The sequence below is a fragment of the Prunus dulcis genome, chromosome 2 (assembly GCF_902201215.1).
Source record: "Prunus dulcis chromosome 2, ALMONDv2, whole genome shotgun sequence".
NCBI classification, from domain to species: Eukaryota; Viridiplantae; Streptophyta; class Magnoliopsida; order Rosales; family Rosaceae; genus Prunus; species Prunus dulcis.
The window spans coordinates 19,242,750-19,268,899 of NC_047651.1; the positions used below are offsets into that span (position 1 = coordinate 19,242,750).

General features: G+C 36.9%; 1 protein-coding gene and 1 pseudogene across 2 annotated transcripts in view; both read right to left on the reverse strand.

The window, feature by feature from the left end:
* LOC117617362 (beta-glucosidase 12-like) overlaps window positions 1-6,453 on the reverse strand; it is a 7,270-nt gene extending 817 nt beyond the window's left edge. The window contains exons 1-13 of one of the 2 annotated variants that reach the window (XM_034346706.1): window positions 6,258-6,453; window positions 6,068-6,137; window positions 5,912-5,970; window positions 5,724-5,799; window positions 5,356-5,433; window positions 5,151-5,238; window positions 4,804-5,059; window positions 4,600-4,715; window positions 4,277-4,494; window positions 4,163-4,194; window positions 3,953-4,055; window positions 3,731-3,839; window positions 3,498-3,617 (exon numbers count right to left, since the gene is read on the reverse strand). In XM_034346706.1, coding sequence (XP_034202597.1) covers window positions 3,498-3,617; window positions 3,731-3,839; window positions 3,953-4,055; window positions 4,163-4,194; window positions 4,277-4,494; window positions 4,600-4,715; window positions 4,804-5,059; window positions 5,151-5,238; window positions 5,356-5,433; window positions 5,724-5,799; window positions 5,912-5,970; window positions 6,068-6,137; window positions 6,258-6,431 — 1,499 coding nt within the window. In that variant the 5' untranslated portion in view covers window positions 6,432-6,453. Of the gene's footprint in view, window positions 1-3,212; window positions 3,618-3,730; window positions 3,840-3,952; window positions 4,056-4,162; window positions 4,195-4,276; window positions 4,495-4,599; window positions 4,716-4,803; window positions 5,060-5,150; window positions 5,239-5,355; window positions 5,434-5,723; window positions 5,800-5,911; window positions 5,971-6,067; window positions 6,138-6,257 lie in introns of those variants that run through there. The other variant, XM_034346705.1, reaches the window with a different exon arrangement.
* Window positions 6,454-15,189: 8,736 nt separating this feature from the next.
* On the reverse strand, window positions 15,190-18,459 carry LOC117617363 (annotated as a pseudogene).
* Window positions 18,460-26,150: the final 7,691 nt, after the last annotated feature.

Here is a 26,150-nt window from a genome sequence, read left to right on the forward strand (position 1 = left end):
CTAGTATTTGTGTGTTTCTGTTTTGAGCCGTATGAGATGAAATTTTCATATACGGTTCTCCGGGGGGGATTCTCCGTCATTTACCTATCTCAATAAAATCTATGATTGGTTCGAAGAACGTCTTGAGATTCAGGCAATTGCCGATGATATAACTAGTAAATATGTTCCTCCTCAAGTCAACATATTTTATTGTCTAGGAGGAATTACGCAATGTCACTACCCTTCTCTGCATCATTTACTAAAACCGTGATCTCATTATTTCCTATTCTAGCAAAACCGCCCATCAGAGCCATCGTTAACCATTAGTCGTTAAGGCGTACCTTTAGTAAAGGATATTACATAAAAAAAATCTATGTAACCACGATTATATGACCAATTATATATCACATTTATTATTTTACCCCCCAAAATTTTAATTTTATTAGGAACACTTCTAACAAATGAATTAAATAAATTAAAATTTTGTAAAGATGAATAAACAGGCTTATATAAAAAAGACGATATAAGAATTCCGAAATAAGCTATACTAACGGAAAAGGTTGCATTTGTGATAAATTCATACCAATCCACAGAATGGTTTCTATTTTCATAGTAATAGAAATACATGTCCTACCTAGACAGAATTTGTAACTTGCTATTCTCTTGCCTAGCAGGCAAAGATTTACCTTCGTGGAAAGGATAATTCATTCGGATCGACATGAGAGTCCAACTACATTGCATTGCCAAAATCCATGTTGTATATTTGAAAGAGGTTGAACCCCTTGCTTCTCTCAAGTTACAATCCTCTTCCCGCTGAGCCTCCCTTTCTCCTCGGTCCACAGAGACAAAATGTAGGACTGGTGCCAACAGTTCATCACAGAAGAAAAGACTCGCTGAGTCGAGATCGCTAACGAATACTAATCTAATACTAATGAAAATACTAATATAATAGAAAATAACTATCTTTTCTGTATACTTTCCCCGGTTCTGTTGCTACCATGGGCTTTACGCAATCGATCGGATCATATAGATATCCCTTCAACACAACATAGGTCATTTAAAGGATCTCGGAGACCCCACCAAAGCACGAAAGCTAGGATCTTTCATAAAATGGATTCCTATTTCGAAGAGTGCATAACCACATGGATAAGCTCACACTAACCCGTCAATTTGAGATACAATTCGGAATTTTCCTTGGGAGGTATCGGGAAGGAATTGGAATGTAATAATATCGATTAGATGTGGAGCTCGTCCATACGAATTTGTAGATAGGCGGCATGCTCAATTCCGAGTTGTAATGACCGCGTAAAGGTGTAGAAACGAGAAGGGCAAAAAGGGATTTTTGAAATTTGTTACTTTAGCAAACAGTATCGCTACAGTGCCGTTGCTACAGTAACCGGATCAATTCTCTTTATATTCTCCATCTCCCCCGCGACTTCTTCCTCTCCTCCTCCTACCATTCGCAGCAGTCACTGTAGCAGCAGTGATTGTTTAACTTCCATTCCACTAATCGATGTTGCCATGCAGCGGTTGGCAGAGCCACCTTCTCGAAAAATGTTCCTCTCGTCCTCCTCTACAAAACCCACCCAAAACCTAATTCGATTTGTTGTCGGTGAGCTCGATCGAAGTTGAGAAAAGGGTTAGGTTTTCCAACGGTGTTCTTGCATTTTCAGGCGATTCCGACGGCCAATTCCGTCATGCGAGGTATGGAAATTCATCCCCTCATCATGCTCCATCTGTTTATGTAGGTATTGTAGATCGATTTTGAGGTTTTGCAGATAGCTCAAAATACCCATTTTTGGCCGACAGTTTTAGCTTCGTTTTGGTTAGTTTTTCGCCTTGGTCTAAGAACAAAAGTTGATTCCCTAGGTCGTCTGATTCTAATGGTATAGGTATTGCCTGGTGATTTGGAGTTTTCCAGTCGCCGAAAATTACTCAAGTCACCTAGGCGCTGTCGGCGGCAGGTGGACCACTAGGTGTCGGCACATTACGTTTTAAAATATTCCTCTTGTCGTCCTGAACACTACGATATGCTCGGATTTTGAATGGGTTACTGTTTGACAATTGAACGGGTATTGCACCTAATATGTGGATCGAGAATCAGAGTCCCAGAGACTATGACTCAATGATTCCAGGGTTAGGCGAAGCAATCATCGTCTAATCGTACGATTGGCTTAGATCCAACAGCTAAATCGAGACCAAACTTACATGACATGTTGAATAGGCTCTGTTGAACCCATAGGAACTTTCGGATCAGAGATCGGAGGTCGTGGGCCCCCTGACCAGGTTGACCAACATGAGAAGTTTGACCCCTCGGATGACCGTTAGTCTTCCTAGGTAGTTTCACCATTCGAAAATGTACTAGAATGACCTTATAAACGAGTCTTAATTGTTATTTTATTGTTTTTCTTCAAGCTAAAAATGTGGGAATCGTTCTAGTTACAGAAGAGACTCTGCCGAATTTTCGGCAGAAGTCAAACGGTTTATCCTTTTAAATTGGGGTTACACGGCTTTTTATGTCACAACCCGGGATCGGCTCCGCCGTAGCACGATATTGTCCGCTTTGGGCCCCCCTCTCTGCCCGCACGGTTTTGTTTCTGGGAGCTCACGAACAACTTCCCAGTAGGTCACTCATCCTGGGATTGCTCTGGCCCCCAACTCGCTTAACTTCGGAGTTCCTACGACTCCGAAGCCAGTGAGCTCCCAAAAGGCCTCGTGCTAGATGGATGCAGGTGTGCACATATAAGGCACATCACCTCCTCTCCGTTGGTTGATGTGGGATGTTACATTTTAGTTTAGTAGGTCCGACATCAAGTAGATATCGGACAGGAAGTAGAGTTCGTCACTGATTCCGATGGAGAATCCGGGACGGGTCTTGTCAAGAGATGGAACAGAGGAAATGTCTTCTTTTTTTCTCATGGAATAGTACGATGCGTTTTATGATTTTTTAAAATTATTTTATTTTTCTTAGGGTTTAGAGTTTAGGGTGCGATTGTATCCAAACAGTTTTGATATCATGAAGGGTATTTTAGTCTATGCAAAAGTCCTATTACATCCAATTTTAGGTTTTTTTTTTGGATTTTTGGAGTTACGTAAAACAATTTTGAAACCTGAGGGGGTGTTTGTGTAATTTCTAAGCCCTCTGAGGATTTTGTGAAAACATGAAAAACCTCAAGAGATGTTAGTATAAATAACTCAAATTCGAGGCAATCACTCAAAGGACTACAAACAAATTAGTTTCATAATTATGTGTACACACTCATTAAAGGACTAAAAATCAATGTTTAATTTTACAAGGGGGTTGAATGGAATTTTAATCTTATACAAGGACTAAAATTAAAATTATTGAATGTGCACAAATTTAGAATTCAAATTTTGTATGTACATAAATTTGGAATCCCTAGTATTATTGTACATACATAAAATTCACATTATTGAATTAAATGACGAATATGATATGAAGTTTTCAATACTTCTTAAGGAAACTTTTGAACCAATGCGCCGAGAGTTTTGGGTACCTTTTAAGCATATCGTTGTAATCTATATAGGTGATACCAAATCGAATAGTGAATCCTGAACTCCATTCAAAGTCGTCTAGCAATGTCCACGGAAAGAATCCCTTCACTTTGACACCATTCCTAAAAATAAATTAAAGGAAATTAAATATTTAATGTCAATAATATGAATCAATAACTCAAAATCTTATACATATATATTTAAATATTATAAATGAATTTTTTAATACACTTACTCAATAGAACTTTGAACGTAATAAAGGTGGCGATTGTAATAGTCAATTCTATTGGTATCATTAAGGGCTTCGGCAAGTGATAATTTCGGATCATTGAACTCATCCACACCTACAATATAATTATTATGTAGTTACAAATATAGACTTTGTACCACTTGTGCGTGTTTTACACAAATAAGTGAAACATTGATCATGCAATTACTTAAGGCTAGAAAAAATTACCATTTTCGGTAATGTAAATAATTGGATTGTGATATTTTTTCTTTATGTAGAGTAAAAGATGTCGAATTCCTCGTGGATAAACATTTAACCATGATGAAGCAGCCTGCACCAAAATTTGAAGATCTTTAGATTTTTAGGAGTCACATTTGTAAGTGCAAATCGATTAATCGTTGAAATTGTAAAGGCTTAATCTAGTAATTTGATGTGTACCTTTGGACCGATAAGGACCCCATTACGCTCAGCTGGCACAACACATATGAATATCAGAATCTAATTAGCCTATAAACTTAAATTGCTTGAATTAAATTCTGAATTTGTACTCACATGAAACATTAACGCCTGCATCTGTTGTGCAACTTGGGAATACCGAGTTATTTTGAGGTGCATCACTTGCATAGTAACCCGTATAGTAATTTAGTCCAAGAAAATCAAATGAACCAATTAGCAGCTTGGATTGTTCTTTTGTGAATTTTGGTAATCGGCTTCCGACACGAGATCGCATGCTTTCAGGATAGTCACCATTTGTCAATGGCTCAGCAAACCTATAAGAATGTAAAATTTTCAAGGATTAACTTGACATATATTATGTATTGCTCGCTAGTAAGTAGTAAATATTATATTCATAAGCAAATTCGAAATACACTTGCCATCCGAACATAAAATCCAATGCTCGTAATGCAGCTTTTTTATTTTCTTTTACTTCCGATAGGGGCTCAAACCAATCTGAATTCAGCTCTATCCCTATCACTCCATTTTGAGACGCCTGCACAATAACATTTAGTTTGTTTGTTTTAGAGTCACAAAAAGGTAAAGTAGTTGCTCTCTTGTTGCAACAAACCAATTAGTTGTACCTGGTATCTATCTTTGTACAATTTTACAGCAGCTGCATGAGCAAGGAGCAGATGGTGTGCTACCAAATATGGTTCAGTTGATGAATCTCCGCCGGTGCAGTTTAGCTGCTGCCAAATGGAGCATCGTCCCGGCGCAAGGGACCCAGTTGCATAACCATAGTAAGTGAAGGTATACGGCTCATTCAGTGTGCTCCAATGCTTTACTCGATCACCAAATTCCTTATAACAAAGTTCTGCGTAATCTTGAAAATGATTGCTGTATATACACATTTCAGAATGTAAATGTCATAATTGTATTTAGTAATTAAATTTTCAATACGATTCAAAGGACTAATTTTTTCACTTACACAATATGAGGACTTAAGAAACCACCATATTCATCTTCTAAAGTTTGGGGAAGATCCCAATGAAAGAGTGTCACAAATGGCGTTAAACCTATAAATAGCATCATCAATAAAAGCAAGTTATAAGTTTGACAAAATGACTTATTTTAATGAGTGCATGTAACTCTTATTGTATAAATTATTGATCATGTAAGGTGGGATGACTCACCATTGCGTAAGAGCTCATTGATAAGATTGTTGTAATATTTGATTCCTTCCTTGTTCACTCCTCCACTTAACTTTCCATCTAATAATTAAAACAAAACCAGAAAATAAAGAAATAAGTGCACCGATAACATTATTTAAACTAAACTTTAAAAAAGTTGGACTATATGTTATCGAACTTGAACTTCGACTTCTATTTAATTTATGTTTGAAAAAAAAATTATTTTTGCTTAAGTTATTGCAATTAAGTATTTTAATTGACACCAAAAAAAAAAAAAAATTGTTATATGATTTGGTAGACAACTTGGACACATTACTTAAGCGAAAACCATGAAGGCAGAATTATTGATGATTGGTCACAAATGAACTTACTTGGTAACAATCTTGACCATGAGATTGAGAATCGGTAGGCATCCCACCCGATATTCTTCATAATCTCCACATCTTCCTATAGTGCATAACAAAAATGAAATCAGATAAAAATTATCGGGAGCTTATCTTCAATGTGATGAGTTTCCTTCATGCTTCAAAATTTAATGTGTGCACATTGGGTCATGAACCTTATAGCGGTGATATTGATCAACAGTGATATCTCCATTGCTTCTATCACTAATCTTTTCTGCAATTAATCATAGAAAATTTATTTATTTAGAGCATAAGAGTAAAAGTAGCACGATTTTGTTATTTTAACTAATTGATGATTTGATTGGACAAACCTGGATATTTGTGGGTGAAGGTATCCCAAATGCTTGGTCCTCTACCACCTTCTTTTGCAGCACCTTCATACTGAAATACAAAAGAGACACAATGAAGAAGATGTCAATATTCTTGCGTGGATCGATGCTTGGTCTGAATTTGAAAGAAAACCCTAATCAAAACTCAAATTAAGCCCAGAAAAGGACTTACTTGGTAAGATCCAGAACCTACACCAAATACGAACCCATCTGGAAAACTGCTCCTATTGAGAGAAGCAATGTCAAAATGTGTGGGTGGAGCTCTAATATCAGCTTCGCTATTTGTGAAAGCAAAGCCAATTAGTAGCAGTATGCCTAAGAGAAAAGAACGTAATTGCATTGCCATAACTTGAGGTTTTTTTTGTTGTTGTTGGTAATAATCGACTCTAAATATGCAAAGGATGAATTTTCCCCCTACGCTAGCTGCAGACTTGTTCAAACACGTGAAAATTATTATCACTTCTTCACGTTCTTCTTTCATCCCAAATTGAAACTTACCTTTCAAAATCATTAAATTTTTTTTTTTTTTAATCTCCTAGAATTTTATATGGAATCAGTGCTATTATTAATTTTGAAATGCATCTATGAGTTTTTATAAAAAATATCCAAAATTTACCCCCCACTTTCAAAAATGTTAGTTTTTATAAAATCTTTCAAATATAGCCAAAAACTCACCTAAATAGACACAAATGTCTTTAAAAATTAAAACCCACATAAACCTAAAATGCAAAACCCTACTACACAAAGTTTGGATTCGCACGCACGTTTGTAGCCTTTGGTCGAACTACTGCTAAGTATGCACATCTGTAGCCTTGGTCTGAAGCAATTCCAACTCTCTCTAATTCAACTTACCGAACTGTAATCCCATGTTTGCTTTTCTTTCTCTCTTTCTCCTTCTATCTTTGTTTTAATTCCATGATTTTCTGTTGGCCACCTGAAATAGTTTATTCAACTTATTACTTTTGTTTGTTGGATTGGCTTTGAAGATAAAGAACTTATTAACTGTATTTCTTTTTCGATTTGGATGAATAAAATATTTCCAATTTGGTTATGCCTGGATCATTGTAAGTTGAATTAGGGAGGGTTGGAATTGCTTCAGACCAGCATGCTCAGGTTTGCCCATTGGGATTGGCCAGAGAATATAATGTATTTTACAATGATCCATGTAGACCCAAATCGCACATGATTACTGATTTGCTATTATGACAACAAAATATATAAATCATATATATATATTTGATATTCTGACAAAATTATATATATATATATATATATATACATGGTCTGAACATTGTTTTCTCAATGTGTATTGTATTATTTCTTATGTTGGTTTACCTTTCAGAATAAGGTCTAGTTTGGGAATTTTGATTAACTACGATGGAAAGTGGGTTAACTCAATGTACAAAAATTGCAAAACTAAAGGACTACTTGATTCAGATAAAATTACGATAGAGGAGCTTCGGAATAAGGTATATGACATTGTGAATGTGGACCGAAATAAGTATGAGATAACTATGAAAGTCATATACGATGCAATGAAAAGTGCATGGCCTGCATAAATAGTTGATGATGATGACATGAGTGCTTTTGTTTTTGAAAGTCTTACAAGGACTTACAAGATTCCATAGTGCATTAAATTGAAGCGTAAAATATTTTCTTATGGAAGTGGAAGCAATTAACCAATGCCAATGGACCTCAATTTGGGTACTCAAGCTGATTTAGATAATGATCAATATCATGATTTAGAAAATGACTTGGGAAATGCAGAAAATTGAGGACTCAGAATATGAAGAGGAAAGCAATACAACACAGCTAGATGAGTTGCTCTTTGAGAACATGCAATTTGAGGATATGCTACATGTAGAGGTTGATAATGTGTTCCAAGATAATGTTGAATTCAATGACTTGCCTTCGTGAAAACACGGGATGTGATGATGTTCCAACTATCAATGTGCACTATGATGAACCCAATTCCAACAAATAAATGCTTGGAACAAGGATAAAAACAATGTACATGGATCAGATATGACATAGCTATGCAATGTAAGTGGAGATATAATTGTAGATCAAGTGTATGTATAATTGTAGATCAAGTGTATGAGACTAAGGAGGATATAAAAACAAAGTTGGGTATTGATGCTATGACGAAAAATTATGAGTTCAAAGTGAAGAGATCCAATAAAGAAAGATTTGAATTTGATTGTGTCGATGACTGATGCATGTGAAACTACGTGCATCCAAGGTACGAAAATCCTCATTTCATGGTAAAAATATGTTTTACAAAACATTCATGCTCATTGGATGCTATTCATCGCCTTCATTGACAGGCAAGTAGATTGGCCAATGCATAAAATCTACGTAAGAGGGTTTATCACGAGTACATAGACCCCACGACATCATGGAGGATATGTGAAAGGACATGGGTGTGAGTATAAGTTATGTGAAGGCTTGGTGAGTTAGGGAACATGCACTGGCGTTGGTTAGGGGATCAGCAGAGGAATCTTATGCAATACTTCCATCATATTGTGCTACGTTATAAGCCAAAAATCCTGGTACGATAACTCATATTGAAACTGACAGTAATAATCATTTTATGTATTTTGTCATGTCACTTGGACCTTGCATCAGAGGATTTCGCACTGTTATCAGGCCAGTAATTTCACTTGACGGAACATTTTTAAAAGGTAAATATCGTGGGACATTGTTTGTTGCCAAATGCAAGGACGGAAATAACCTAACATACCCTGTTGCATTCGGAGTTGGAGAGTCAGAGAATGATGCATCTTGGAATTGATTTTTGACAAAATTACGGGGAGCTATTGGGGATATTAATGACTGAAAGGACCCGCCCCGAATTTTCCCCAAATCCGAGACGAATCCTTTGGAATTTCCTGACATCCCCCGATGCCGGGCCCACTTACTAAAGACCGAGACTTTCTGCCGAAATTTCGGCAGAGTCTCCCCTATAAATTGGACATTTCCCAAAATTTATACCTGCATAAAAACACAATTTATATCCCCAACTGGCAGCATGCACAATATATTTTCATGCAAATCACACAAATGGCCTTCGGCCTTCCAATAATTCTTAACTAACTACCCAGCAATTCAAATACCTATTTATGACTAACATTTAGTCTGCGGCTGCACCTAATGACCTTAGGCTGCCTACGTACCCTCCTTGAGGGATCAAGCCACACGTAGTTCTCTCGTAAAACCTAATTCCACACTTAGGCGATACCTCATTTCATTTCTCTGTATTCCACATAATCTCCCTATAAGCCGGTACAACCAACGCCACGTATGGGGTCTGTCAACACGCCGGATAACCTACGCCGCGTGCGACCATGCCATACTATCACATATCTCCCCATACGCCGGTACAACCAACGCCACGTATGGGGTATGTCTCAACGCCGGATAACCTACGCCACGTGAGACCTACACGTCATATCACATAACTCCCCATACGCCGGTACAACCAACGCCACGTATGGGGCCTGTCCCAACGCTGGATAACCTACGCCACGCGGGACCTCAACATCCTATCACATAACTCCCCATACGCCGGTACAACCAACGCCACGTATGGGGCCTGTCGACACGCCGGATAACCTACGCCACGTGCGACCTCAACACAATACTACAATATTTCCCCATACGCCGGTACAACCAACGCCACGTATGGGGCCTGTCCCAACGCCGGATAACCTACGCCACGTGGGACCTAACTTTCACTTGGTGGTACTCGTAGTACATCCAAAATCCGGGAAGGTACTTAAAGTAGTGCATATAGCACTCCAACTGACATTCTAGACTCTGTTGTACCCTTGTACAACCATGTAATTATAATAATAAATATTAATCCTAATATTGTGTAACCCTTCACAAGAGTCTAGCACCCGATAATCCCCCTAGAAAGGTGAGATTACTCCGGAAGACTCACGGTCAATCAAGGGTCAAACTACCCTAACCCTGGTCAAACGGGCCCACGGGGACCACGACCTCCAAACTCCGATCCGGAAGTTCCTATGGGTTCTATAACGTATAGGACACTCGTCCTGCAAGTTTGGTTCGGATCGGACGGTCGGATCACTCACGATCGTACGATCTAACGGTTAATATAAAATATAATCTTTAAAATATTAAATCGGAACATCCGGGGCTCCGATTCATGATCCGTGAATTCCTCCACGATCCTAGTAATACCTAGATTAACATATATTAAATTTGGGTCCATCCAACGGTCCCAACCTATCGAACCCGGATAACGCGTAATAGGCGATATCCGTTCGATAGTCAAACGACGTCCGAATTGAGATCCGCGAAATCCTACGCGCTCGTGATGGCGCGAGGACCTCAAAACTGCCCAGAGACACGCCACCACCCTCGCCCACGCGCCGCCACACGCGCGGGCAGACCGGGTGTCCAAAGCGATTACGGTCCGTCGAAAAATCTTGGAACCGAGACTCCAAACTCCTACCCTAGGTAAAACACCCCATTTGGAGTCACTTTTGTTCTTGGACAACCCCCAAAAAGTGGCCGGAAATGGCCGATCACGGCGGCCGAAGTTCGGCCCAATTTCAATTCGAAAATCGAATTGTCTACGCTACAAATCGATCAATTCCTACCCAACCATCAGCTAGAACATGCAGAAGGGATGAATTTCCATACCTTGATCGCCAGAAATGGCGGCCGGAGGAGGGAGATCGAGCTCCTTGAATTTTGGGTTAAATTCGGTCGGATTTTTGCATTTTCCGGCGAGCACAGGTAGTTCCGGTGACTGGGATTGGTCGGGATGGAAAGAGGAGGATGGCACGGTTCTTTTGGGACCGGTGCCACCCCAAGTGGTGGCCGGATGCGGCGGCGGCGGCCCAAAAACCGCCGCTGTGAACAGTAACTCGGGGGGGCTGTTCTGCGCAGGGAGAGAGAGAGAGAGAGAGAGAGAATCTGATTTTTATAAAAAATCCCATTTCGAAATATTTACGGTTGTGCCACTGAATTTCTTTCGACCATATCTCTCTCGTTACAACTCCGATTCGAGCCCACTACGTGTCTATGAACTCGTCTCAGCACGACCTATCCAAAAATACAAGTCACGGTCCCAAACTCTCTCTGGTTAAAAATATGACTAAAATGCCCTTAAATAATTAAATAATTAAATAAGGGTTAAATTTGTGGAAATTTGGGGTCGGGGTGTTACAGACTTAGTTTTCAATTCTGATAGACATGAAAGCATTCGTAAGGCTATCTCCATTATATTTCCGAATGCTCATCATGGGGCATGCATATTCCATATAAGTCAGAGTCTTAAGAACCATTTTAAGCATGAGAGAGCGCATTCGCTATATTTTAGAGCTGCTAAAGCATATCTTGTTCTTGAATTTGATCGTCTATGGTGCAGATATTTAATATTAATTCTAAAGTGGGTGATTATCTTAATGCGGCTGGATATGAAGAGTGGGAATATATGCAAAGATTTGACAGAGTGGGCATACGTTTTCTTTTGTAGTTTTTATTGATATTCTTTTATTTAAGGAATATATGCATGATAATATTCTACAAATCTTTTGAAAATATTTCAAATAAAATAATTGCGGAGTACTATAAATTTATTTCTTGTTTCTTGAATATGCAGGTTTCTCCTATTGAGGCTTACTCATTTCATGTATATGGTGGATGTCGTGTTGAAGTTGTAAATTTAGAGAGGAAGTGTTGCACATGCTGAGAGTTTGACCTTGACCAATTACTATGTGCACATGCTTGTGCTGCATGTAGGCATCGACAAATTTCATGTTACCCAATGTGTTCACAATATTATACTACAAACTCATTGGTCATTGCGTATGCATAACCTATTTGCCCAGTTAGGGATCAAACAGATTGGGTGGTACCTAATGACATACGAAATAGAATTGTCCTACCACCATTTACACGAAAAAGGTATGGTAGGTGCAAGAAAAAGAGAATCTCATCACGCGGAGAAGAACCATCAACTCGTAAGTGTTCAAGATGTGGTTCAACTGGCCATTATCGAGAAACTTGCAAGAATCCGATTGCACTTCATCCTACCTCGTAGATAGGTGTAATATTTTACTATTTAAATTTATGAATTAGAATGAACAATGGATGAATATTTAATTTTATAATTTTCTTAAACTTTCTGATGTAAACTTTTGAAGATGAGGAATAAAGCATGCTGGAAATTGTATCCTTAGTTGATGTTGATAGAGGGTAGGAGTTGACTGTTAATAGATGTTTCAGAATGCTATAAGACCCATTTGTGTGGACTTTGAAGGCTGGATGGGGAGCTAAAGCATGTTTTCCCTCACAATTTTTGTAGATTTGAGATGATATACAGTAGAGATGTGGTGCTTTTGGTTTGGCCCATGTGAGGATGAAGTCTTTGAATTGATTACTGGAAACGGGAAAAGCAGGAATTATAGTAGCCATGGTCCGTGCAAAGCCAATGCCTTTTATCGCAATGGTTTTCTGAAGATCTTAATCTATAGCTGGTTTGCACATGAGCTTTCTTTCATAATCCCGTTTGTACATGAACTTTCTTTTTAAGTTTATGTGGGTTTTGATTTTTAAGCGCATTTGTGTTTATTTATGTGAGTTTTTGGCTATATTTAAAAGATTTTATAAAAAGTGATATTTTTGAAAATCGGGGGTAAATTTTGGTTTTTTTATAATAAAATAAATTTATTTTGTTAACAAAAAAGGTCATTTTGGTCCCTGTAGCTTATCAGTTTTACCACTAAGGCCCATGTAGTTTTAATTCTGAGCAATGCAAGGAAAATCCCCAATTTTTTGTCAAATTAATCTAACATGGAGGGACATTTCGGTCCAACTTACAGACCTTCCACAGCCACCCCACAGCCACCCAAAACCCCTCCCCAACAACCTTCTCCCATCCCTCATCCCCTTCCCCACCCGACCCCAAGCAACCACCCCCACAACCACCTTATCCCCCTCCACAACCACCTATTCCCTCTCTCTCTCTCTCTCTCTGGCTGTTGAATAGTTGTGGAGGGGATGCAAGATTGGACTGAAATGCCCCTCTATATTAGATTAATTTGACGAAAAAAAAATTGGGTCTTGTCCTTGAATTGCTCGGAATTCAAACTACAAGGACAAAATTGATTAAATTGAAACTACAAGGACCTTAGTGATAAAAGTGGTAAACTACAAGACCCAAAAATGAATTTTTGCATTTTGTTCATGTTAAAATTTTATATGTTGAAGCACTAGTAGAAGATGGATTGTGAGCCTCCCAAGTAATCCAGGTGTTCGGCTTCTTTGTTTCTCTTTGTTCAAAGCACAAATTCTCTGTTGTCTGCAAATTCTTCTTCTCGTATTGTGTCTCTTTTTCTCTTTTCATATTCCATCTCAATTTCACATCTTACCATTATGCACTGAAACATTGGAAATTCCCTTATTTTTTGGCTGCGTAGATTTCTGCGTAATTCACTGTAAAATCAAACATGCATGACTCGAATAACTTAAGATATTTTTGTCTTCATCAATAACAAGATCAATACTCTGAAACACTGTGGCCTTCTGCTTGCTTTCGCATCGTCACAGGCTTCTGGTTTTTTATTGCTCCTTTGTCTTTCAGTCTTGTGCTACCGGTATTCGTTCGTTCCTCGCCTTGGTTTAATGATGATATTACCAGATTGAAAAAAACAAAGGGCAGCCTCTATGATGATCTCTAACCCATAGAGAATAGAAACTTCTCTATCTAAAGCTTACAACAATTTCCTCCTCTCTCTCGTCACAGACTCAGTTCTTGATTATCATCCTTTTTTTTTTTTCTTCGACTTTTCATAATTGTGTTTATTTATTTGATCATAACTAAATAATTAGATAATTTCCAATTTGATTGATTATTTTTTGGTTAGGATGATGTTTTATGAGATTCTAATAAAGACAATTTGAGTCATTGAAGTTGAGCCTCAAGTTCAATTAGAGATCAGTTTGCGCATATGCCCTCGTGTCACGAGCCATACATCAAGAGCCGTACTGTAGCCTCTAAACAGTGCGCTACTAAATTTCAAATTTTTTGTCACCGTGGTATATGGTCAAAGTATAATAGAATTTTAACGAATAGGTGAAAATTGGGGGATTTATTTAACCTAATACTCCATGAGGATTTGCGTATTTTCACAAAACCCCTTGTGGTCCTAAAAATTACACAAACACCCCATTATGTTTCAAATTGGTTTCAAATAACTCCAAAATCCAAAAAAACCTAAAACCTGATATAACAATACTTCTGCATAGACTAAAATACCCCTCATGGTATTAGAATACTGTTCGGGATAGAATTGTACCGTAATCTATACCCAATATTATACTAGTAAAAAGAAAAAACCCAACCCATCAGACACGCATTGTACGCTTGCCCCAAGGAAAAAAAAAAAACGCTTTCCTTCATCCTCTCCATCTCTTCCATGCCTTCTCCAATATGTTTCCAATCAGAACCAAAAAACAAAAAACAAAAAAAAAATAAAATAAAATTCAAACTTGAGCAACTTCTTCTCAATGGCTGAGTACCAGCTTCTTTGTTTTCTGCATGGGTTTTGCTCAACGTCTTGGCTTCTTGGATTAACTCCTCAAAACTTAAATCCTAACGCTACAAACCAGAAGGATCAAGGTGCAATGAGATAGCAGGATCTGAGAATTCTCTTTTCAAGGCAACAAAGGATTTCGATGATGGAGCAGAGATAGAAGAGATGAAGATATGGAAGAGAGGAAGCGTCTTCATTTTTTCTCATGGAATAGTTCGATGCGTCTTATGATTTATTTATTATTATTTTATTTTTGTTAGGGTTAGGGATTATGGTGCGATTATATCCAACCAATTCTGATATCATGAAGGGTATTTTAGTCTATGCAAAAGTCCTTTTACATCCAATTTTAACTTCTATTTTTTTTTATATAGGATTTTTGGAGTTATGTAAAACCATTTTGAAACCTGAGGGGGTATTTGTATAATTTTCAAGACCTTAGAGGGTTTTGCCAAAGCACGAAAAACCTCAAGAGAGTTTTTAAATAACTCAAATTCGAGACAATCAGTCAAAGGACTACAAAAAAATGAGTTTCATAATTATGTGTATGTTGACATTCATCAAAGGACTAAAAATAAATGTTTAATTTTACAAGGGGGTTGAATGGAATTTTAATCTTATACAAGGACTAAAATTGAAATTATTGAATGTACACAAATTTGGAATTCAAATTTTGTATGTACACAAATTTGGAATCCCTAGTATTATTTTACATACATCAAATTCACATTATTGAATTAAATACAAATATTGAATGACAAATATGATATGAAGTTTTCAATACTTCTTAAGGAAACTTTTGAACCAGTGCGCCGAGAGTTTTGGGTGCCTTTTAAGTCTATCGTTATAATCTACGTAGATGATACCAAATCGAACACTGAATCCCGAAAACCATTCAAAGTCATCTAGCAACGTCCATGGAAAGAATCCCTTCACTTTGACACCATTGCTAAAAAGCAATAAAAGAAAATTAAATATATTAATGTCAATAATATGAATCAATAACTCAAAATCTAAAGCTATACCGTATACATATATATTTAAATATTATAAATGAATTTGTTAACACACTTACTCAATAGAACTTTGAACATAATGAAGGTGGCTATTGTAGAAGTCAATTCTACGGGTATCATTAAGGGCTTCAGCAAGTGATAATTTCGGATCATTCAACTCATCCACACCTACAATATATAATACATTATTATGTAGTTACAAATTTAGACTTTGTACCACTTTGTGCGTGTTTTCCACCAAAAATATGTGAAACACATGCAATTACTTAAGGCTAGACAAAATTACCATTTTCAGTAATGTAAATAATTGGATTGTGATACTTTTTCTTTGTGTAGAGTAAAAGATGTTGAATTCCTTGTGGATAAACATTTAACCATTCCGAAGCACCCTGCACCAAAATTTGAAGATCTTTAGATTTTTAGGAGTCAAATTTGTAAGTGCAAAACGATTAATGGTCGAAATCATAAAGGCTTAATCTAGTAATTTGATGTGTACCTTTGGACCGATGGGGACCCCATTACGCTCAGCTGCCACAACACATATGAATATCAGAATCTAATTAGTCTATAAACTTAAATTGCTTGAATTAAATTCTGAATTTGAACTCACATGAAAGATTAACGCCAACATCTGTTGTGTAGCTGGCATATACCGAGTTATTTTGAGGTGCATCACTTGCATAGTAACCTGTATAGTAATTTAGTCCAAGAAAATCAAATGAACCAATTAGCAACTTGGATTGTTCTTTCGTGAATCTTGGTAATCGGCTTCCGACGACAGATCGCATGCTTTGCGGATAGTCACCACTTGTCAATGGCTCAGCAAACCTATAAGAATGTAAAAATTTCAAGGATTAACTTGACATTATATTATGTATTGCTGGCTAGTAAATAGCAAATATTATATTCATAAGCAAATTCGAAATACACTTGCCATCCGAACATAAAATCCAAAGCTCGTAATGCAGCATTTTTATTTTCTTTTTCTTCCGATAAAGGCTCAAACCAATCTGACACCAGTGTTATCCCTATCACTCCATTTTGAGACGCCTGCACAAGAACATTTAGTTTGTTTTAGAGTCACAAAAAGGTAAAGTAGTCGCTCTCTTGTTGCAACAAACTAATTAATTGTACCTGGTATCTATTTTTGTACAATTTTACAGCAGCTGCATGAGCAAGGAGCTGGTGGTGTGTTACCAAATATGGTTCAGTAGATGAATCTCCGCCGGTGCAGTTTAGCTGTTGCCAAGTGGAGCATCGTCCCGGCGCTTGGGACCCAGTTGCATAACCATAGTTACTGAAGGTATACGGCTCATTCAGTGTCATCCAATGCTTTACTCGATCACCAAATTCCTTATAGCAAAGTTCTGCGTAATCTTGAAAATGATTGCTGTATATACAGATTTCAAAATGTAAATGTCATAGTTGTATTTATTAATTAAATTATCAACACCATTCAAAGGACTAATTTCTTCACTTACACAATATGAGGGCTTAAGAAACCACCATATTCATCTTCTAAAGTTTGAGGAAGATCCCAATGAAAAAGTGTCACAAATGGCGTTAAACCTATAAATAGCATCATCAATAAAAGCGAGTTATAAGTTTGACAAAATGACTTATTTTAATCAGTGCATGTAACTCTTATTGTATAAATTATTGATCATGTAAGGTGGGATGACTCACCATTGCGTAAGAGCTCATTGATAAGATTGTTGTAATATTTGATTCCTTCCTTGTTCACTCCTCCACTTAACTTTCCATCTAATAATTAAAACAAAACCAGAAAATAAAGAAATAAGTGCCCCGATAACATTTAAACTGAACTTTAAAAAAGTTGGACTATATGTTATCGAACTTGAACTTCGACTTCTATTTAATTTATGTTTGAATTTTTTTTTATTTGCTTAAGTTATTGCAATTAAGTATTTTAATTGAAAAAAAAAAATTTGTTATATTATTTGGTAGACAACTTGGACACATTACTTAAGCGAAAACCATGAAGGCAGAAATATTGATGATTGGTCACAAATGAACTTACTTGGTAACAATCTTGACCATGAGATAGAGAATCGATAAGCATCCCACCCCATATTCTTCATAATCCCCACATCTTCCTACAGTGCATAACAAAAAAGAAATCAGATAAAAATTATCGGGAGCTTATCTTCAATGTGATGAGTTTTCTTCATGCTTCAAAATTTAATGTGTGCACATTGGGTCATGAACCTTATAGCGGTGATATTGGTCAACAGTGATATCTCCATTGCTGCTATATCGTTAATCTTTTCTGCAATTAATCATAGAAAATTTATTTATTTAGAGCATAAGAGTAAAAGTAGCATGATTTTGTTATTTTAACTAATTGATGATTTGATTGGACAAACCTGGATATTTGTGGGTGAAGGTATCCCAAATGCTTGGTCCTCTACCACCTTCTTTTGCAGCACCTTCATACTGAAATACACAAGAGACACAATGAAGAAGATGTCAATATTCTTGCGTGGATTGATGCTTGGTCTGAATTTGAAAGAAAACCCTAATCAAAACTCAAATTAAAGCCCAGAAAAGGACTTACTTGGTAAGATCCAGAACCTACACCAAATACGAACCCTTCTGGAAAACTGCTCCTATTGAGAGAAGCAGTGTCAAAATGTGTGGGTGGAGCCCTAATATCAGCTTTGCTATTTGTGAAAGCAAAGCCAATTAGTAGCAGTATGCCTAAGAGAAAAGAACGTAATTGCATTGCCATAACTTGAGGATTTTTTCTGTTGTTGGTAATAATCTTGAGAAGTATAAGTTGGCTCTGGTTGGCATGCTGCTTGGCCTTTATATAGAGGAGGAAGCACGTGGTACAAACGGAAATGGTAAGTTTCCTATTTGAATTGAGTTTGTCTTCTCCCAAAACTCAACTGCTATATTCAAACACGCAATGTGTGAGTAGCCGCTAAGTCTGACACTGAAAAGAAATTTAACACTTTTTTCGTGCTTGACTAAATCAGAATATGCAGCCACTCACAGTATTCGTCTTTGACTATTCATCCAAATGTGAAACTTTCCATTTGTACCATGACATTCTACAGAGTTGCGCCCTCAACACCCTTCTAATGGCATGCACATGTGTTTTGCAAAGAAATTTATTTCACCATGCCAACCAGAGTCAACTTATACTTATCAAGATTACCAACAAAAAAACATCTCAAGTTATGGCAATGCAATTAGGGTCTTTTCTCTAATTTCTAATTATCAATTCACTTATTTTCTCATTTTCTGATGTTGGATTCATAATTAGATCTGAATATCAATGAGCTCCTTCGCAATGGTGACTCATCCCAGTTTACATGCAATCATAAATAATCATTTAAACAAAACTTTAATATGCTTTTATCGATCATATTACTTCTAGGTTTAACATCATTTGCGACACTCTTCCATCGGGATCTTCCCCGAACTTTAGAAGTTAAATTTGGTGGACATATATAGCATATGATATTCAGCTCCTTATATTTCACATGATTCAAGGAAAAGATCTTGATCACATATTGGATAGCTCACTACGTAGCATAGCTCACCACATGTAACTCCTGAGATTTGTGTTCATGTAGCAAGTAAATTACATTGATTCAAGGAATGCTTTGAAACATTACACGAGATTTCCCTTCATGTCCTAAATTACATCATCTTTTGAAAACGTCAAAAGATTAGCAAAAGGAAAAAACGGCTTGAATTTTATTTTATTTTATTTAAAAAAGTCATCACTGCATGTTTATCTTATTGGACTCTAAGTATTCAAGGATGAGTTTTCCATGTACGCTAACTACGCACAGGTTGAAAATTATTATCACTTCTTCACGTTCTTCTTTTCTCTAAAATTGACTTCCCTTCCGAAATCATTTTTTAAATATTTTTTGTAGTCTCCTAGAATTTTATATAGAATCAATGCTATTATTTATTTTGACATGCATCTACATGTAGAATGAATTTATTTTGTTAAGGCAAAAAGTCATTTTGGTCTTTGTAGTTTACCATTTTTACCATTAGGGTCCCTGTAGTTTCAATTCTAAGCAATGCAAGGACAGTTCGTAATTTGTTGTCAATTTACTCTAATATGAAAGGGCATTTCTCTCTCTCTCTCTCTCTCTCTCTCTCTCTCTCTCTCTAGCTGGGGAATGGTTGTGGAGGGAATACAAGATTGGACCGAAATGCCCCTCTATATTAGAGTAATTTGACAAAAAAAAATTGGGCTTTGTCCTACAAGGACAAAATTGATCAAATTAAAATTACAGAGGTCTTAGTGATAAAAGTGGTAAACTAATAGGCCCAAAAATGACTTTTTCACTTTTATTAATGTGAAAATTTTAATGCTAAAGCACCAGTAGAAGATGGAATGTGCGCCTCCGCAGTAATCCATGTGTTCGGCTTCTTTGTTTCTCTTTGTTTAAAGCACAAATTCTCTATTGTCTGCAATTCTTCTCTCATATTGTTGTCTCTTTTTTTCTTTTCATATTCCATCTCAATTTCACATCTTACCATTATGTACTTAAACATTTGAAATTCCCTTTCTTATTTTTTGAATGCCTAGATTTCTGCGTAATTCAATATAAAATCAAACATCATGACTCGAATCACTTAAGATATATATATTTTTTTTTATTGCTCCTTTGTCTTTTAGACTTGTGCTTTTATAACTGGTATTCGTTCCTCGCCCTGATATTATCAGATTGACAAAAAAAAGAAAAGAAAGAGGCAACCTCTATGATGATCTCTAACCCATCTAAGCATGGTTACCCCCTAAAAAAAAAATTACAAAGAGAATAAAAAACTTCTCTATCCAAGCTTACAACAATATCCTCATCTTTCTCGTAAGACTCAGTTCTTGATTGTCATCCTTTTTTCTTCTTTTTTTACAACTTTTCATAATTGTGTTCGTTTATTTATTTCATCATAACTAAACAATTAGATAATTTCCAATTTGATTGATTATTTTTTGGTTAGGATGATGTTTTATGAGATTCTAACAAGTAGACAATTAGAGTCATTGAAGTTGAGCCTCAAGTTCGATTAGAGATTAGTTTGTGCATACGCGATCATGACTAGAGCTGTACTTGGTAAATCCATAAATATACTCATTTATATACTCTTTTTACTTAGGTTTTGTAGGAGAATTAGATTTAAAAATGGCTTATTACTTTACTTTTCTGATTTTTAGCTTTTCTGTGCTCTTAGAAGGTTTTTAAGAGAAAATTAAATTTTCAGAGGAATTTTAGCACAAGGCCAATTGGAGATGAAAGCTAACATCTTGAAGTTCAATCTATGAGTTTTCTAGAAATTTCTACCAAGCCAATTGATACAGTATTACAAGTAAAGTTAGCCTACGTGCAGACAGGACAGTTTCATACATGTTACGAGCATGTGAAGAAACGGAAGCCTTCCTGAATTTTTCAAGTTACGTGCTATATATGGTTGGAAAGATAAGACATTTATCTTTCTAAAATATATTTTTATTGATTTTTCTAGAGGGCCCAAAATCCCCAAATCGTGTGACAATTGGGCTGAGCTGTATTTCCCAGTGGAGTTAGGAATTGTGATCTTTACTTTCCTATTTGGATTCCTTGTTTACCCAGACTTCTTGGACGACTTTTCAGTCAATTTTAGGGTTTAGGACTCTGATATAAGTCATATAAAAGTCTAGCTAAGGCCCCCATACAAGGGATTCACTTCCTAAGGAGATCAACTGCGCAAGAGGAGAAAGTTGCCAACAAGTTCTTTCTTTCCTTTCTTCTTTAGTTTTCAGTTCTTATGTATTTATTTTTGAGTTCATCCAATACATGAGTAACTAATTTATTTTTAGTAAGGGCTTAATCTTGAAGCCATAAACATGATTTCAATTCTATAAACAAGTTTGAATGGATTTTTCAGTTTCTACAAGCATGATGATTTTGGTTTCTCTATGTTATGTGAATTCTGATATTTTGTTTTCTTTGAGTAGTTAACTTTGAAGTATGCATTAGAATTAAATTGTTGTTGAACATAGGTCAATTGCCATATTGAAGGTATTCTTGTTTGCAACGAATAATTGGGTTAAGACTAGTTATGAGAAATCGATTCTTGAATTCGTAATAACAAATGCCATGTTTTAGGATTTTTGTAACACTCTTATTCTCTTTGATCTTAATGGATTCTTGATTGTTAATTTGAGTAAATGCCATACTGGATTTCAATTAAGAATACATGTATTGATGTAAATGCCATACACTTTACATACACTTAAGAGAGAATCATACAACTTGAGTCAAATGCCCTGATCTTGTTGTGAGTGTCATCATCATATGCTTGCTAGAAATTGATTATCTATTATTGTTTATGAATTAATTGATTGTTTGGAGGTGGATAGTGAGTCCTAGTTATTGTTCTTGACTGATTTTAAACCAATTTCTCTTAAACTCTAATTTAAATTTGGTTTTGTTTTGTTTTCCTTGTTTTGTTTTATTTACAAAATCAAATCAAAACCCCCCTTGGTGTTTGCGTGTGTGTGGAAGTCCTTATGGTTTCAATCTTTATTTTGTTTTCGTGTTTAATTGTGTTTTAGTTTTCGTTGTGTGACATTGATAAACGTATCTTTAGATTACAATATCTGTGGGAACGATCCTTGCTTGCTTACTATATTATCATTTGATTTGTGCACTTGCAAGGTTTTAATATTGTTGTTAAAAATTACCAACTGTATTATAGCCTCTAAATAGTGGGCCACTAAATTTCATAAATTTTGTCATTCTGGTATAATGGTCAAAGTACAAAGGAATTTAAACAAATGGGTGAAAATTCAAAGAGTTATTTATCTTAACACCTCTTTGAAGTTTTTCGTGTTTTCCCAAAACTCTTTGAGGTCCTAAAATTACATGAACACCCTCTCATGTTTCAAATTGGTTTCACATAACTCCAAAAATTCATAAATAAAAAAACCTAAACCCATATATAACAATACTTCTGCATAGACTAAAAATACCCTTCATGGTATTAGAATACTGTTTGGATAGAATTGTACCGTAGTCTCATACCCATTATTATACTACAAATAAAATAGTAAAAAGGAAAAAACCAACCCATCAGACACGCATTGTCCGCTTGCCCCAATGAAAAAAAAAGATGCTTTCCTTCATCCTCTCCATCTCTTCCATGCCTACCCCATATGCCAGATTCGGAATTAATATGTTTCCAATCACAATAAAATAATAAAATAAAAACAAAAGGAAAACAAAAAAAAAAGAGTCAATCCTAACTAAAACCAAAAAATCAAACTAGAGCAACTTCTTCACAATGGCTGGGTACCAGCTTCTTCGTTTGCTTGCTGCATGGGTTTTGCTCCCAACGTCATGACTTGGTGCAGGGGCTTGACGTCCTATTTCTTGGCTTGTTGGATTAACTCCTCCCAACTTAAATCCTAACTCTATAAAGCAGAAAGATCAAGGTGCAATGAGATATAGCAGGATCTGAGAATTCTCTTTTCAAACAACAAAGGATTTTCGATGACGGAGCAGAGATGTAACACCCCCGACCCAATTTAATCGTTTTATTCAATTTATCTATTTGTGAAATTAAAATTTTGCCCTTGGATGGTAGGGGCACTTTAGTCACTTTATGTTCCGGAAGGATTTTGGGGAAGAGAGTGACACCATTTCATGGAACTCGTCGATATGAGTTCGGTGATAGGCGACACACTCAATTCTGAGTGCTAGTGACTTCGTAAAGGTCTAGAAACAAAAAGGGTAAAAAGGGAATTTTGAAATTTGCTACTGTAGCAAACAATACTGCTACAGTACCTTTAATACGATAACCAGGCCAATTCTCTTTATCTTCTCATTCTCGCCCGTGACTTCTTCCTTTTCTCCTTATGCCATTCGCAGCAGTCACTGACTGTTCGACTTCCAGGCCACTAAAAGGGTTAGGTTTTTACGGCAGTGTTCTTGCATTTTCCTACGATTCTGACGGCCAATTCCGTAGTATGAGGTATGGAAATTCCCCTCATTATGCTCTATTTGTTTATTTAGGTATTGTAGATCAATTTTGAAGTTTTGCAGATAGTTCAAATGCCTATTTTTCACCGACGGTTTTGGCTTCATTCCAGCTAGTTTTGGTTAGTTTTTGGCCTTGGTCCAAGAACAAAAGTTGATTCCCTAGGTAGTCTGATTCTAATGGTATAGATATTGCCTGTTGATTTGGAGTTTTTCGGTCACCCAAATGCTACCGGCGGCTGGTGGCAAAGCGTGGACCACTGGGTGTCGGCCCATTAGGTTCTAAAATCTTATCCTTGTCATCCTGAGCACGACGGTATGCTCTGATTTTGAATGGGTTATCGTTTGACAGTCGAATGGGTATTGCACCTAATATGCGATATCCGGGTTTGATATCGCATATTAGGTGCAGTACACATTCGATCGATCCCAATTTCAAGTATGTCTTTCTCTGTACCTCTAGGTTCATGTAGGAATTTGCGGATCAAGGATCGGAGTACCGGATACTATGAATCAATGATTCCAGGGTTAGACGAAGCGATAGCCGTCCGATCTTGCGATGGGCTTAGATCCGACGGCTCGATCAAGACCAAACTTATATGACGTGTTGAATAGGCTTTGTTGAACTTGTAGGAACTTTCGGATCGAAAATCGGAGATCGTGGGCCTCATGGGCCAGGTTAACCAACATGTGAAGTTTGACCCCTCGGTTGTCCGTTAGTCTTCCTAGGTAGTTTCACCCTTCGAAAAGTACTAGAATGGCCTTATAAAAGAGTCTTGATTGTTATTTTATTGTTTTTCTACATATTGAAAATGTGGGAATCGTTCCAGTTACAGATGAGACTCTGCCGAATTTTCGGCATGAGTCAAACAGTTTATCTTTTTAAATTGGGGTTATGTGGCTTTTTAGTAAAGTAGGTCTGACGTCGCGTAGATGTCGGACGGGAAGCAGATTTGTCTTGGATTCTAAGACCTCTAAGGGTTTTGTGAAAACACGAAAAACCTAAAGAGGTGTTAGTATAAATAACTTAAATTCGAGACAATTAGTCAAAGGACTACAAACAAATTAGTTTCATAATTATGTGTATGTTGACACTCATCAAAGGACTAAAAATCAATGTTTAATTTTACAAGGGGGTTGAATGCAATTTTAATCTTATACAAGGACTAAAATTGAAATTATTGAATGCACACAAATTTGGAATCCCTACAATTATTGTACATACATAAAATTCACATTATTGAATTAAATGACGAATATGATCAGAAATTTTCAATACTTTTTAAGGAAACTTTTGAACCAATGCGCTGAGAGTTTTGGGTGCCTCTTAAGCATATCGTTGTAATCTACATAGGTGATACCAAATCGAACAGTGAATCCTAAATTCCATTCAAAGTTGTCTAACAACGTCCATGGAAATTATACATTTAATGTCAACAATATGAATCAATAACTCAAAATCTAAAGCTATACCATATACATATATATTTTAAATATTATAAATGAAGTTGTTTGTTGATGCTCAAAATGGCCCGGCCAATATTGAGTCCAACTTAGTGATGAGGTGTATGGAGTCTTCAGCAGAGAAGAGGGCTAAGGCCCTTTGTGAAATAGGCTGGTGGGGGACCTGCAGAAGACAAAATGGGAGAAGCAATCGTTAAGCTTCGGACATCGGTGTGGTGCTGGACGAAGGCTCTCCGATGCTTAAGTCAGCTATAAGTGGTAACTTTGGCAGAGTAACAGTAAAAGTGAGAAAGTAGTTACCCTTTTTACTTGGGTACTGTTCCCTATTTATAGGGAGGTGAAAGTAGGAGGTTTGCACAAAGTTTCAATGTGGGACTTTGTGCAAGTCGTCGTGGTGGCGACACGTGTCGTGGAGATTAGGTTTGGCAATTGGGAGCTTCGGCAGGTGTCTAGAACCTCGGAAGTGTCTTCCTTCGGCAGGGAAGAAGGCGTGGCTGCCTTGGTGCTAGTCGCTTTGATGCTGGGTCTGCTCGGTTCACTATGGTGGGGCCGAAGGTACCTTCAATAGGATTTTTGGTAGCCAAGGAAACCTTGTGCATGACCCAGCCCCCCATTTTGAAAGCACGGGGCTTGACTCGGGACTCGTAGTATTTGGCAATGCGTTGTTTGTACGCGACATTGCGCATGCTGGATTGGTCACGGAGCTCGTCAATGAAATCGAGGTTTAGGGCTAACTGCTCGTCATTGTCCTTGGCATCGTAAGTGAAGTCAAGGGCTGGCCAATCTCCACTGGTGCCACGGCTTCGGTACCAAATGATAGAGAGAACGGCGTTTCACCTGTGAAGGTGCGGAAGGTGGTGCGGTAGGACCAGAGAATTTCCGAAAGTAGTTCTGGCTAGCAGCCCTTGGCTTTGTCAAGTTTTGTCTTTAGGGTCTTCTTGATAATTTTGTTCACGGCTTCGACCTGGCCATTGGACTGAGGATGGGCTGGGGAGGTGAA